General features: G+C 66.3%; 2 protein-coding genes across 14 annotated transcripts in view; one reads left to right on the top strand and one right to left on the bottom strand.

The window, feature by feature from the left end:
* The window catches only part of MTMR1 (myotubularin related protein 1), a 64,353-nt gene extending 58,972 nt beyond the window's left edge, over positions 1-5,381 (top strand). For all 12 annotated transcript variants that reach the window (XM_072743568.1, XM_072743567.1, XM_072743566.1 and 9 more), the window contains one exon: positions 4,511-5,381. In XM_072743568.1, the coding sequence (XP_072599669.1) occupies positions 4,511-4,672 (162 nt within the window). In that variant the 3' untranslated portion in view covers positions 4,673-5,381. The remainder of the gene's footprint in view (positions 1-4,510) is intronic.
* Positions 5,382-6,092: 711 nt separating this feature from the next.
* CD99L2 (CD99 molecule like 2) overlaps positions 6,093-12,818 on the bottom strand; it is a 94,714-nt gene continuing 87,988 nt past the window's right edge. The window contains exons 6-10 of one of the 2 annotated variants that reach the window (XM_072743571.1): positions 12,306-12,341; positions 11,807-11,926; positions 9,609-9,626; positions 8,788-8,853; positions 6,093-7,951 (exon numbers count right to left, since the gene is read on the bottom strand). In XM_072743571.1, the coding sequence (XP_072599672.1) occupies positions 7,887-7,951; positions 8,788-8,853; positions 9,609-9,626; positions 11,807-11,926; positions 12,306-12,341 (305 nt within the window). In that variant the 3' untranslated portion in view covers positions 6,093-7,886. The remainder of the gene's footprint in view (positions 7,952-8,787; positions 8,854-9,608; positions 9,627-11,806; positions 11,927-12,305; positions 12,342-12,818) is intronic. The other variant, XM_072743570.1, reaches the window with a different exon arrangement.

The following is a 12,818-nucleotide window of genomic DNA, read 5'->3' on the forward strand; positions in this document are numbered from 1 at the left end:
CCAGCAGGACCTGCAGCTGGGCGGTGTCTGCCCTGGGCGTTGGGTGGCTGAGCTCAGGCTGTGGCTCGGGGTTGCGGTTCCGCAGGTGCATCCCCCCGCACACTGCCACATGGGGGGGCATGGTCACTGCTTGGTGCTGAGGGGGCCCGTGGAGGGGCGGCCCTGCCCCCGGGGACAGAGGGCTCTCAACTAAGGGTCTTTTGAAGTTTCTCATCTTCTGGGTTCACTGGCTTAGGTGCCAGGAGTGGGCTTCTGGGGCCTCATCTGACATCAGGGCTGCTGCTGGGCCCAGGCACCTGCCCCTCTGCTCTTGGCTCCCCCCCTCAGCCCCCCCCACCCCGTTCTCACGCAGGGTCCTTGCTGTCTCCACAGCCATGTCTCATGTCTCAGACGCTGGGGCTGCCGTAAGCAAGGGCTATGGATGGGGTGGGGGCAACACAGTGGAAATGTGTGGGCTCACGGTCCTGACAGGAGAAGCCTTGAGATCAGGGTGTTGACTGGGGCGGGTCCCCCTGAGGGCTGAGGGAGGAGTCTGTTCCCGGCTGCCCCCACCCCATGGCTTGCAGACAGCCGTCTTCTCCAGTGTCTTCTTGTTGTCTTCCTTCCCTGTGCGAGCCTGTGTGCAGTGTCCCCTTCTCCACGAGGACAGTGGTTGTACTGCACTAGGACTCACCCTGATGACCTCCGCGTAACTCGGATTACCTGTGTGAGGAACTGTCTCCACATCCGGCTGCGCTCTGTCGTGCTGGGGCTCAGCACTTCAGTGTCTGCATTTTGGGTGGACAGTTACCCCGTGACGATCCCCAGGCCCCGCTAACCATGGGGGAGACCCAGCCATTCATGCCACCTGGCCATTGCCTGGTGCTTGAGCTTTGGAGGGACCATCACCTCACTAGCCTTCCCTCCTCGATGGCAAATTCAGTCCCTGTAGACGTCACCCCAGGACCCCTGCGACCGTGCCCACTGTCGCTGTGCTCCTGCCTCTCCTCCCTGACCCGCTCCCTTTCCCAGCAGCACAGCTCCAGCTGCTCCTCGCTGGCCTCTCCTCCCCTGACTCTTTGATCCTGCTTTCTCTTCCATGAAATTTAGCCACAAGGGCTCTTTCTCCCTCTAGAGCCTCTAGGTCAGCTCTGCCACCCTCAGAGCCCTCAGGACTGTTTTCCAGAACAGTCCAGCCTGGGACTTGTCTTCCTCTCAGGGCAGGTATGAGACCCAGGCCTCGTGTTCCCCTCTCTCCCTCCTGGTCCGATGGGCCCTGTATCCCGGGGGCTGCCTGTCGACCCCTCACCTGTGGAAATGCTTCCCCGGTGTCTGCTTCTCACTGGGCCAACAGCCGCTGCTCTGAGAACCTTCTTCAGGAGACCTTCCGCAGGCAGACTTCCCTCCACTGGCTGTGCCAAGCCCCCGCCCGCTGTCCGGGTGCACTAGCACGGTTCCAGCCCGCTGGAAGGGGCCAGTGGCAGCTTCCCATGTCATGAGAGCACGGAGCAGCAGGGGCGCTGCGACGTGAGGGACCTCGGTCCCAAGATGGCCAGAGCACGGTGCTAACCCCCAGATGGAGTGTGGACTCGGTGCCGACTGTAAGAGCTGTAAGACGTTCTCTTTATTGAAGAACATGTGAAGTGAGAGACAGTCTGTTCTTTTCTCCATGAAGACGACGTACATGTGGCCAAGTCCTGTGGTCAGTGGTTAATGTCTGAAATACGGGTTTTTGAGTGTGTGGCCAGTGAGCCATTAGGAACTAATTTCAGATGTTCTGCCGGTGAGCGCGCATCCTGTTAGCTCCGCAGCATCTCTGCAGAAGGCCACGAGGTCAGCCAGCAGTTGCCGGTGGCCTCCAAAGAGCCTCTTCACAAGCATGGTCCCCAGATCCTTTCCTCTCCCCTCTTCCGAGTGACCCATACCTCACTTTATCTCATCATTCCCTGGTCGCGCAGCCGAGGGTGGCCATAGAGCGGCCCGCTCGGCCCGGGGCCGGCCTCCCATGGCCACCTGATGGCTGCAGCTCATCTGCCTTCCACACCCCGGCCCCGCCGTCCCCTCTGAGCTGTGGTGACAACTTCTCTCTCTCTCAGACCATACGCTGCAAGGGTAGGTCCTGGCATGACGACTGCTGCTTGTTAGATGGAATCGCCCCCAAAACGAGAGCCGTGTGAGAGAGAGCTGCCTTTGCAGGGGCGTGCGGGCCCAGAAAGCTCAGTGATTTACAGGGCAGCTTCCAGAACTATGCTCCTTTTTCACCTCAGCTGCTTTCTCTTCGAATGCCAGCCCCTGGGACCCCTTAGGCACTTCCTTCCAGTCACTGGAGCCCCTTTTACTTAGGAACACAAGTCAGGTGTGCGTCCGCCGCTCCCTCCCGGCCTGTGCCTGTGTCCTGCTCCTGCCCTTGGCTCGCTGCTTCCTTCCCGCCTGGTTCTGTCGTGTGTCGTAGCAACAAGAAGACAGGCTCAGGGACAGAGGGCAGGAAACCCACTTTATTTCGGTCACATGGAGAGAGTCACCAAATAGGATCCTGGGGGACACAGAGGACAGACGGTGGGATTTCTGAAAGATTTGCAGGGAAGCTGGCACGGGCCCTGCTGCGGGACAAAGAGCAGCCCTGGGCTTGAGCGCTTCTGCCTACGCTCGGGGACCGTGAACGCGGGAGCACCGCCCTGGCCCTGAAGCCCTGCCCACCTGTCCTGTCTGCGGCACTCCATGCTGACCATGGCCACCGTGACGGCAGCGGGAGCCGCAGCCCGCACTGGCCTCCGTCGAGGTCTCGGGCAGGACCGTCGTGCTACGGGAGCCATCGGCCGCACCGAGCCGCCGTGCGCTGGCCTGCAGGGTGCCCATGGGCCGGGGTCCCATCCCCTCTCCAGCGGTGGCTCCACGCACTCAGGGCCCAGGTCCCCGGGCCTCACCGAGACCTCGTGGAGCAGGAACGGAGCGTGATGTGAAGGCCTACGGAGTGCTGTGGCTCCAGCGTGACAGGAGAACTGCCCGGTGGCCCACGGGCTGCTGCTTCTTGTTCTAACCAGGCCGGCGGGAGGGCTTGGGGGAGCAGGCCAGGCCTTGGGGGGGGGGGGAGCAGGCTGGGTCTTGGGGGCTCCGCAGGCCGGTGGGGGGCAGGCTGGGCAGGCACACGGTGCACAGGGCCAGCTCATTAGCAGTACGTTCAAGGACGGGGGTGGGGGGGTGGCACAGTAGGCACCTAGGCCGGCGTCACTGCGACAGGATGGGGAGCCAGGCGGGCGGGACAGGGAGGAAAGGCAGGGACCAGCCTGTTTGGCCCCTTCTGTCCGAGGAGGGCGCTTGTGGGCTGCCTGCACCGCACCTCCCTGGGCCTCCGCCAGAGGGTGGCCGGGTGGAAGGGGGGCCGAGCCGCGTCGTTTCCTTTGGGGCTCTCTTGGCTCCTGGCAGACCCGCGGCCCACGGGGGGAGGCTCCCTGCTGGGCACTTCTCTACCGAGCAGGCCTTGGATTTACTGGAAGTGACCTGAGGCAAGGCTGCTCGGAGATCCCTGAGGGTCACCTCAGGTCCTGGGTGTGACACTGGGCGCTCCCTCCATGGACTTCCCGTGTCCGGGACCTGACTCCAGAAGCTTCCCTTGTGTGATTCCCTCGGAATCAAACGATCCCGCCAACAGGAGAATTAACACCAAATTGGCCACAAGGCCAGGAGGGGAGCCACTGCTTACTTCGTGGTGGCCTCAGGGATCAGCAGCAAATAAGGGAACGTCCCCTTGTTTTGGGGGGGGGGGTCTTTGGCATCAGCCTCAGTGTTGTCCTTTCCCTTCTTGCTGTGGCCTGATGACGTCAGGACTTTGTTCCTCTCTAGTGACCTGGCACCCTGCGCTTTCATCTGCCTGCCTCCTCCCTACCTGTCTCCCTCCTCCCTGGACTGGGTGATCAGCCCTGATGGGAGAGCCTGGGGGCAGGGGGCTGCACATGCATGGAACGGCTCAAAACCTAGAAGATTCTGGAATGCAGGAGGGGAGCGGAGGCAGGACCCCGGGGGAGCGGTGAGGAGCGGCAGGCTGGGGTCAGACCCCAGGGTTTTGAGGGCAAGGTCCGGGCCGCAGAAAGCAGCCCCTGGAGGCTGTTGGCTGGGCACCAGGGAGCCTGGCTGAGGCTCAGGACCCGGGCCTGTGGCTGCCGTGCACACACTGCATCAGGGACACGAGGCCAGGAGCACCCCCCCGGTGGTGACCTCCGTCCCCGATGCTCCTCACCCTGGCCCGGGAGCCCCGTGAGGGACAAGCCGGCTGCTGGCTGGGCCGGCCGGGGGACGGCGGGTGATGCTGTGACCCAGCATCAGGCCGGGAGTCCCATACGCCCACGGCAGCCCCCTCCAGGCCTCAGGCTCCAGGGGAGGCCTTGTGGGGGGGGGTGGGCTCGGCCCCCCAGGCGCCCTCCTCCAGCAGGGTCACCGGGGTGGCCGCCTGCACCTCTCGCGACGGGTGGGAACAGTGTCGGTGCTGCCAGTCGGCAGAGCTGCGGGGGGCCTCACCGTGTCCCTCTCTCCCCAGATGCCCATTCACCAGAACCTCAAGGAGCTGCTGGCCGTGAAGGCGGAGCTGCAGAAGCGGGTGGAGGACCTGCAGCGGGAGGTGGCCACGCGCGCCTCGTCGTCCTCCGAGCGGGGCTCCTCGCCGTCCCACCCGGTCACCCCCGTCCACACGTCCGTGTGACGTGCTCCGGGGCCGCCCCCCGAGGGGCCTCGGGCAGGCCGCGGGCCGGGTGATCCTGCCCACCAGCGACCGCCTGCGTGGCGACGTGACTGCTCCCGCCGTCATCAAGCGCTTTCCGTTTCGTCGGCCGTGTCCGTCGTGCCCACTCACCGCCCTGGCCCCGCCACGGCCCCCGAGTGTCCCGTCCTCTTCCCACCCGGGGCCCTCCTGCGCCAGTTACTGTCATGTACATAGAAGGTATTTTTTAAAAAGAGAAACATGCCTTTATTTTCCTATGTCCTTTTTTATGTTGGAAACTAGTCACCCGAGGAGGTGTGTGCGTAACCGGACCGGGTGACGGGTTCTTTCCACCCCCAGCTCGCGCCGACTTACGTGGTCTGCCCGCGACGCGACAGGAACAGGGCCAGTGACCTGGCACGGTGTCCTCCCGCCGGCAGCGGCGGTGGCGGTCCTCCTCCCGGGGCCGCGTCGCCTCGTGTGGGCTGTCTGTCGGGCCGTCCGCGTGCGAGCCCCCTTCCCCCGGGTGCCCCCACCCGGCCCAGCTAGAACCTTGTGCCGTTAGCCGAGCACCCCCCTTGCTTCCTGTTTATTTAAAGCGTATGGAACCTAAGCCCCTGGTGCAGGTGTGTAAGGACTGGTACAGTCGCGTAGTCGCCTCATCTGATACACTGTATTTCCATCTGTAATTAAAATAATATGTTTGCTCTGGGGTCGTCTAGTTTTTTTTTAATGTTTTCCCAATTCCTCCCTCGGAAAAATGACGGCACCTTCCACACCTGTGGTCTCCCGTGCCACGCCCAGGTGACGCGTGTGAGGTAGGACTCGAGTCCTTCGCTGAACCCCACACGCGCGTCTCGGCCCCAAAGGGGATGTGGCGCGTGTAGCCGTGGATCACCCGTCTGCCCGAAGCTGGTGGGGGAGGGCCGGGCGATCGGGCCCGGGGACCCCGGGACCCCGAGCTGCAAAGGGGGCAGACCGCTGACAAGCCCCGGGGCCCCCACCCCGAGTCCACGGCTCGCATGCCGGCCTCTTGGGGAGCCCCCGCGGGTCACCCGCCTCCTGCTCGGGGCCTCGCGCCCCTGTCCCCTCCGGGCACCCGGCTGCCCGTGCGGATACCGGGGAGTCCCAGGGCGGCTCTGGGCGGGAGGGCTCGTGCTGCTGCACTAGTGGCCGCCACCCCACGCAGGTGACCCCACGCCCGCCGCCTCCCACTCGGCCCCCGGGGTCCGGCTGCGAGCCCGCCACCAGGTCCGCTCATGCCCGGACGGGCCCTGCCGCCCCACCATCGGCACCCCGGTGAGGGCCAGAACGCCGAGCTTCTGGGGGAACACCTGGGGCTGGGGCTGGGGCGCAGCCTCTGGAAGAATCCAGCATCACTTCCCAAAGAAGCCCCTTCCCGCCATCAGGGCACAGGCGCCAGTCGGTTCCAGTTCGTTTAATGCAAACGCGAGACGGCTTACAGCTCACACTGAAACACAAGCGCGTCACAGTCCAGGGGTGCGGGGGCGGGGGCCCCTCCTCGGGGCTCCCAGCGCCAGGCTGGGCCCGGTCACACCGCGCGACACACGGGCCATGGGGACCAGGGCCCCCCTACCTTCCTGGCGGCGGGCAGGGCAGGAACTCGCCGCTCAGCGGTGCTGCCTCCGTTTTCTTCCTGTGAAACGCCTCAGGCCCCCCCTCCTGCTCCCGGGTCCCTCCCCACGGGGTGGCCAGAGGCCACGGACACAAGAGGCCTCCCCCACCGCCCAAGCCCCCCCATCCTGGGCAGGGACACCCCCCACCCCCACGCAGAGGGGTCTCCTCGGTGCTCCACACCTGCACACTCACAACCGAGGCCGCCCTCCAGGGGGGAGGGCCCCCCGGGGCAGCGGCCAGCATCCGAGCGATGGCCTGGGGACGCGCAGCAGGGGACAGTCCCCGCACCGCGGGGTCTCTGAAGCAGCTGCCAACAAACGCCAGCATGCGAGGCATGTGTCACGCCACCTGTGGGGTCGCCTGACCCCAACCGTTCCCTCAGAAGCTAGATGGGACCGTGCAGCACAAGGGGGCGCCAGGAGCCCCGGCCACAGGGCCCCCCTGCCTGCCGGCCTCCGGGGGTGCTACTGGACGCTGCAAGCCCAATGCCAGTACATGGTGGCTCGAGACCTCAGCTCAGCCTCGGACAGCAGGGCTCCCCCAGACAGGACCCCACGTGGGCCACATGGAACATTCCAGGAGGCTAGCCCCAGGGCAGCCCCGCGGCGCCCAAGGGCCCCCGGCCAACAGGACACACGCAACCATCATTCCAGACCAGGGAGCCAGGCCAGTGCCACTAATCCCAGCGGGCGGCCCCTCCCCCCTCAAATACAATTTTAAGCAAAACCCACGCGTGCTTCTGGCTTTGCTGCTCATGCCCAGCGTCTAGCTTTTGCTACCAAACAAAGCGCGTACACGGGGTACACGGGGTACACGGGGAATACTCGTTTCAATGCATCAATGATTCCTAAACACTAATCACAGCGGCTGCCTACGGAACCAGAGGGGGATCAGGCCCAAGAGTCACAGCTGCCTACTCGTCCAGAAGGTTCCTAAGGCCTCGGGGCAGGACTATCACGACATGCATGTTTGCACTCAAATAAATGAAAAGCCACCACTTGGACCAGCTCTCTGGAAGCCCAGGGGTGGAAGAGCTGGGTGGTGTGTGTGCACGCACACGCGTGTGCGTATGTGAGAGCGAGCGAGCGAGGGAGAGGGAGAAAGGCAGAGAGTGTGTGAGTGTGTGTGGGTGTATGTGTGGGTGTCGGGGGGGTGTGTGTGGGGGTGGGTGGTTGTCTGATCCCCCTGCTGTGCTCCTGGCAGGGCCTCAGGGCCTCCCAGCAACCCAGGTGTGAGCTGGGTCCCCAGCGACAGTAGCCCGAGGCCGCTGCCAGGGACTCGGGGCGTCACTGCAGCGTGCAGGGGTTGCGCTACCCTGGGCTCCGGCTCTTACCCCTGAGCACCAGCGTCCTCCTGCCCCCCCCCCCGTCCTCCCGGTGTCCCCAGTGCCCAGCATCCCCGAGCGTCCGTGGCAGGGCAGGCTCAGAAACCGGCCTCACACACACCCTGAGTTCGTCTGGAAAACTTAGAATCAGAAGCCGATGGCGTCATCAGAGAAGCGGACAGTGGCGGTGGTGGGTCCACGGGAACGAAGGAGCTGGTCACCAGGGCGGCCCGGGCGCCCGCGGCGGTGCAGGCCTCAGATCCGGGGCGCCTCGGGGGGTGGCGGCTCCGCAGTCTGCGTCTGTAGCGTCAGGTATTTCACTGGGGAGAGGAGACAGGCATTAGGAGGGGGGCACGGTGCCCCCAGGGCGCCGAAGGGGCAAATACAGGCCCTCGGCGGGACACTGGGGCCTGTGGCCAGTGGGGACGCCCTGGTCGCTGCAGAACTAGGTAGCCAGTGGCCCCGAGGGGCTGTTCTTGGCTCTCCTCCGGGGGCCACGGAGCCCGATGGTGCAGGACCGGCACACACCGCGGTCCCCGTCCTAAGTGACAGGCTGTCCCCGCGGCTGCCGTTGGCTCGTGACAGCCCCCCGCCCCGGCCCGACCTTACACCTCCCGTCCATCCCTCGATGGCTCCCGCTCTCAGCGCTCGACCACGGGGTGCGGGGGGCACGGGCTCCGGGGTCCGCCGAGACCCTGCAGCGCCCCCAGTCTTCAGAAGGAAAAGTCACAGGTGTCTTTTAAAGGCTGCCCCCCAAAGGGAGGTGAGTGGGGGGTGGGGGTGACTGGGTGACGGGGACTGAGGGGGGCACTTGGCGGGATGAGCACTGGGTGTTATGCTGTATGTTGGCAAACTGAACTCCAATAAAAAGAAAATAAGAAAAAATAAAAAATAAAAAATAAAGGCTGCCCCCCGCCCCCCATGACAGCTCCGTTGGCCTGGGCCCAGCGGCTCCCCCCGCCGGGACCAGAGTCCCCAGTGCACGAGTCCCTGGACTCCGCAGGCAGCCCTGGCTGTGGCCCCAGCGTCCCTGGCGTCAGGAAGCGGGAACCGGCTCGTCCCTGCAGTCACGCCCAGTTCTGGCTGAACTTCCCCGCGGGGAAAGCTTTGGGGCCACCCCCCCCACTCGCACCCCGTGCCGCCGGGAAGGGCTCACCTTGGGGCTCCTCGCACACAACGGCTTCCAGGTTCTCTCCTTTCACGTAGTCCGCGTTCAGACCCTCTGCAGGGGGCGAGGAGCAGAGTCGGTGGCTGACCCGGCGCGGGGCGGGGGGTCCCCACATTGTCCTCGGGAGGGATGTGGCAATGGCCTCTGACCCGCATCCCCGCAGGGCAGGGGCCAGCTGTGGGAGCCCTGGGGCCAGGTGGCGGGGCCAGCCCGGGGGCCGGGATGGGCAGAGGGAGCCAAGCGCCGCAGGAGGGGGGGGCACATGCGGGGAGGGGGTGCAGGGGGTCCACTGCAGAGGGGCCACCAGCGTCCTGCCAGCATGCGGCCATCCCTGCAACGTCCACACCTTCGGGCCACGTGGCTCCTCCAGCCAGCAAGGCCGAGGGCCGTGAGCACCCGGGGGGACGGGCACGGCCCCCCCCCAGAGCTGCTCCACTCAGGTTCAGGGGCTCCGTCCCCACCGCCCTGCCAGGGGCATCGACGACACGCAGGCTCTCGGCTCACCGGGGGGCGCGACTGCGACTGGAGCCCACCCTACACGGGGACACTCAGCAGTCCGTGCGACAGCCCTGGGGAACCTGAGGACCGGGAGCCCCGTCTGCTCCCTGGCGCCGACCCCCAGACAGGACCCCCGGCCCCGGCCTCCCTGCAGGGACAGCGGCCGAGCCGCAGGTGGTGTGGCCACAGCCCGGTGGGTGAGGGGCAGGGAGGGGTCGGGCGGGCGGTGGGGGCAGGAGCGAGGGCGGCGGGGCGGGGCCCGGGGACGGCCGGAGCGGGAAGGGACAGGCGTAGTCGAAGCGCGGCATTACCTTGACCTTCTGCTGCATCTGAAGGCAAGACACAAAGCTTAGGACGACAGAGCCCGGGGGCTTTCCGCCACCTGCACTGCCCCTGTCCCCCGGTCCTGGAGACTCTGTGCCTGGGGACGGACCCGGACAGAGGGGGGCCCCGAAGCTCACGGGTGCCCCCTCCCTTCCTGGTGCGCTTTCTGCTCTGCCTTGTGTGACTGCCCCGCGCTGGCGGCTGTGGCCGCTTGGGGACACAGGCCTGGCAGACAGGGTGGGGGTGGCCAGTCCCAACCCCAGCTCCTCAGGGGCTTGAGCGCGGAGCCGGGAGGCCGGGTCGGCAGGGGCGCTCTCGGGGGAGGGCAGGGTGGGCACAGTGTGGGCTCGGGGCGACAGGCACGTCCTGGACAGATGGCGGGGATGGGGGGCGGGTCGGGGGGAGCCCTCAGAGGCCGCACAGGCACGCCTGCCTCCCAGGCCTGGGCCGCCACCTCCGGGCTGCCTTCAGAAAGGCCGCAGAGCCACCTTCCCGGGGCTCCGGCCGTGGCTGTCAGGTGTCCCGAACACCCCCTCTTGGTGCGACTGTCCCTCAACTACCGCAGCAACCCTTCCGCTCTGCACAGCAGGGCCCGCGGGTCCCCCCTGGTCCCACCCGCACAGCCTCACAGCTGTTGGAGAAAACAAGGGCGGAAAGAAGGCATCTTCGCTTCACTTGGGGCGCCTCCCCCCGTGGCCGGGGCCGCAGATCCCCTGATCCCCACGATCCCCCCAATCCCACGCTCCTCACGAGCCTTCACTGCCCTGCCTCCCCGTCTGGCCTCGGGCTCCCCTGTGGACCCGGCGCTCCCCGTGTGGACTCAGTCCTTTCCACAGCCCTCTGAGCCCCTCCTTCCCCATCAATAAAGTCAGGGTGCCCTCGACCCCGGCCCTGGGGCTGACGGGGGTCTCCGGCCGGGACTCCGCATACAGTGCTCCGCAGCGCCCGGCTTTTAAATAGTCTCTCCGCTACCCGATGGGCTTCCTCGCGTCCCCATGCCCTGCCCGCGCACATGGGGCACCTGGCACCCCCCGCCGGGGTAACGATGCGGTGCTGCAGCCAATGGTGGCCCCTGGAGACGCAGCCAAGTCCTCGGCCTCCGGCCACCCAGGGGCGCAACCTTGTTTGGAAAATGGTCTTTGCCAGTGAGGTTAAGGATCTCAAGATGAATGACCCTGGATTCAGGGTGCGCCCTCCACAAGTGTCCGTGGAAGAGACGGGAGAAGGCCACCCGGATTGGGGTGCTGTGGCCACAAGCCCAGGGACACCTGGGGCCACCAAAAGCTGGAGGAGGCAGGAAGGAGCTCCCCACAGCCTCCGGAAGCACGAGCCCTGCTGATCCCTTCCTCCCGGACTTCGGCCTCCAGGACTCTGAGAGAACAGCTTTGCCATCTTAGGCGACTGTTTCTCTGCTTTTGACCTAGGACAAGGGACAGCTCTGAGGACCACCCAGCCTCCCGTTCCGTGCTCCTGCCTGACACCTCCCCGTCCACGCCACTCGACGGCCAAGCTTGTGCGTCCACGGGATCCCACGCGGGGCGGCCACGAACCGTGGCACGGGTTGCGCACCGAGACGTGAACGCTGCCCCTGCTGTGCTGCTGGGCACAGCCCGTGGAACTGCGCGTGGTCGCACAACCTGCGCACCCGTACGTGGCGGCCCTGGTCAGGCACGCCGACCGAGGCTGAGAAGCAAACCGGGCCGCCGGGGGGAGGAACCAGGTGGAGACTGCCCACCTGAGCTGAAGCTCGCCACTCTGAGAGGCGCCCCCTCGGCCAGCCGTCTCTGGGTGCCGGGGAACCCCTGCTCTCCTCGCCGCGCCCCCACGCGGCTGGCGACATGGGCTTCTGTCACTCCCCGACTTGTCGCTCAGAGGCCTAGCACGCAAGCCACGCCTGGCACGCGCGGCCCGGCAGGGGGTGCAGGTCCTGCACCCTATTCGGCCCCTTGCCTTCCCGCGTCCTTAGAGCCCCCCAGCGTCCCGGCAGCTCCCGGAGCCCCCGACACCCCCGCCCCGTGCTCCCGAGGCCGGGGGGAGCCCCGGGCCCATCCTGCTCTGGGTGACACGAACGCTGCCCGCAGGAACACGGCCACTTTACACTCGGGTCGGCCTGGCCGCAGGTCGGACTCTGCTCGTGCTCCTGGTCTGGCCCCCCACTTCGCGGGCCGCGGGGGGGCGCACTTACGCTGGATGCTGAAGCAGAACTTCTTCTGCTGGTAGGAGATGTAGCTGGAGACGGCGCCGATCAGGGCCATGGCCAGGGCGCTGGCCACCCCCGCGATGGTGCCTGCCTCGGCCGACACTCCTGGGGGGCAAGCGAGACGGAGAGGGGGGCGTGAGGACACCTGGCACTGGGCCAGCAGCGCCGCCGGAGCCCTCAAACGCCCCGACCCCCCAAGCCCCCCAAGCGCGAGGCCGCCGGTAGCTGAGGCATTTGCCCAGTGCTGCTCGTTTCCTTCCAGAAGGATTTCCACCCCGAGAAGCTTGAAAGGTGGACACGGCTGCGCTCTCTGGGTCTCGGGCCCACGGGCCTCCCCAGGGGGCCACCTCCCCCCAGGGACCCCAATTTGCACGCTTGATTCTTTTAAGTCCCCGCATCCCTGTGCGGCTGGCCTGGCCGGTCTCTACCCGGAGCGGTCAGGGGAGGGGCGGGATGCCGGGCAGGCCTTGGGACGCAAACCCACCGGATTCAGGGTCGTCGCTGCCATATCGACCGTCACCTGGAAAAAAAAAAAAAAGCCAAAAGCACTCAGGGTCAGCCGTGAGCCCGTGACCCCCGGCTTGCGGACAGCCTCTCCCCGGCTCACAGGCCCCTGGTTGCACCCCTGCCACAGCCCCAGTAAGTGCCCAGGGGGCTTCTGCCGGGACATCCAAGACCTGCCCTCTCGTGCCTGTCACCTGCCAAGCAGAACTGTCCATCTGGAAAGTGATGGTCACATCCCAGCTCCTCGCCCACAGGCGTCTTTGCAGTCGGAGCAGGCGGGCGCCGCAGCTCACCGGGGAGGGACCTGCCAGCAGGTGGCAGAGCTGGGCTCAGGCCGGCCAACCTCGCCCTGAACACCCGCCCCCTGCGGTCCCGGGGACACACAGTCTCTGGCAAGAAGCCTTTATTCTTTAGCAGAGGGCACAAAATGCTTCAACTTCGTTTTTAACGAAAGGACGGGAGCCTAGCACGAAACAGCGCAGAGCTCCACCAC

Source organism: Vulpes vulpes, chromosome X, assembly GCF_048418805.1.
Source record: "Vulpes vulpes isolate BD-2025 chromosome X, VulVul3, whole genome shotgun sequence".
NCBI classification, from domain to species: domain Eukaryota; kingdom Metazoa; phylum Chordata; class Mammalia; order Carnivora; family Canidae; genus Vulpes; species Vulpes vulpes.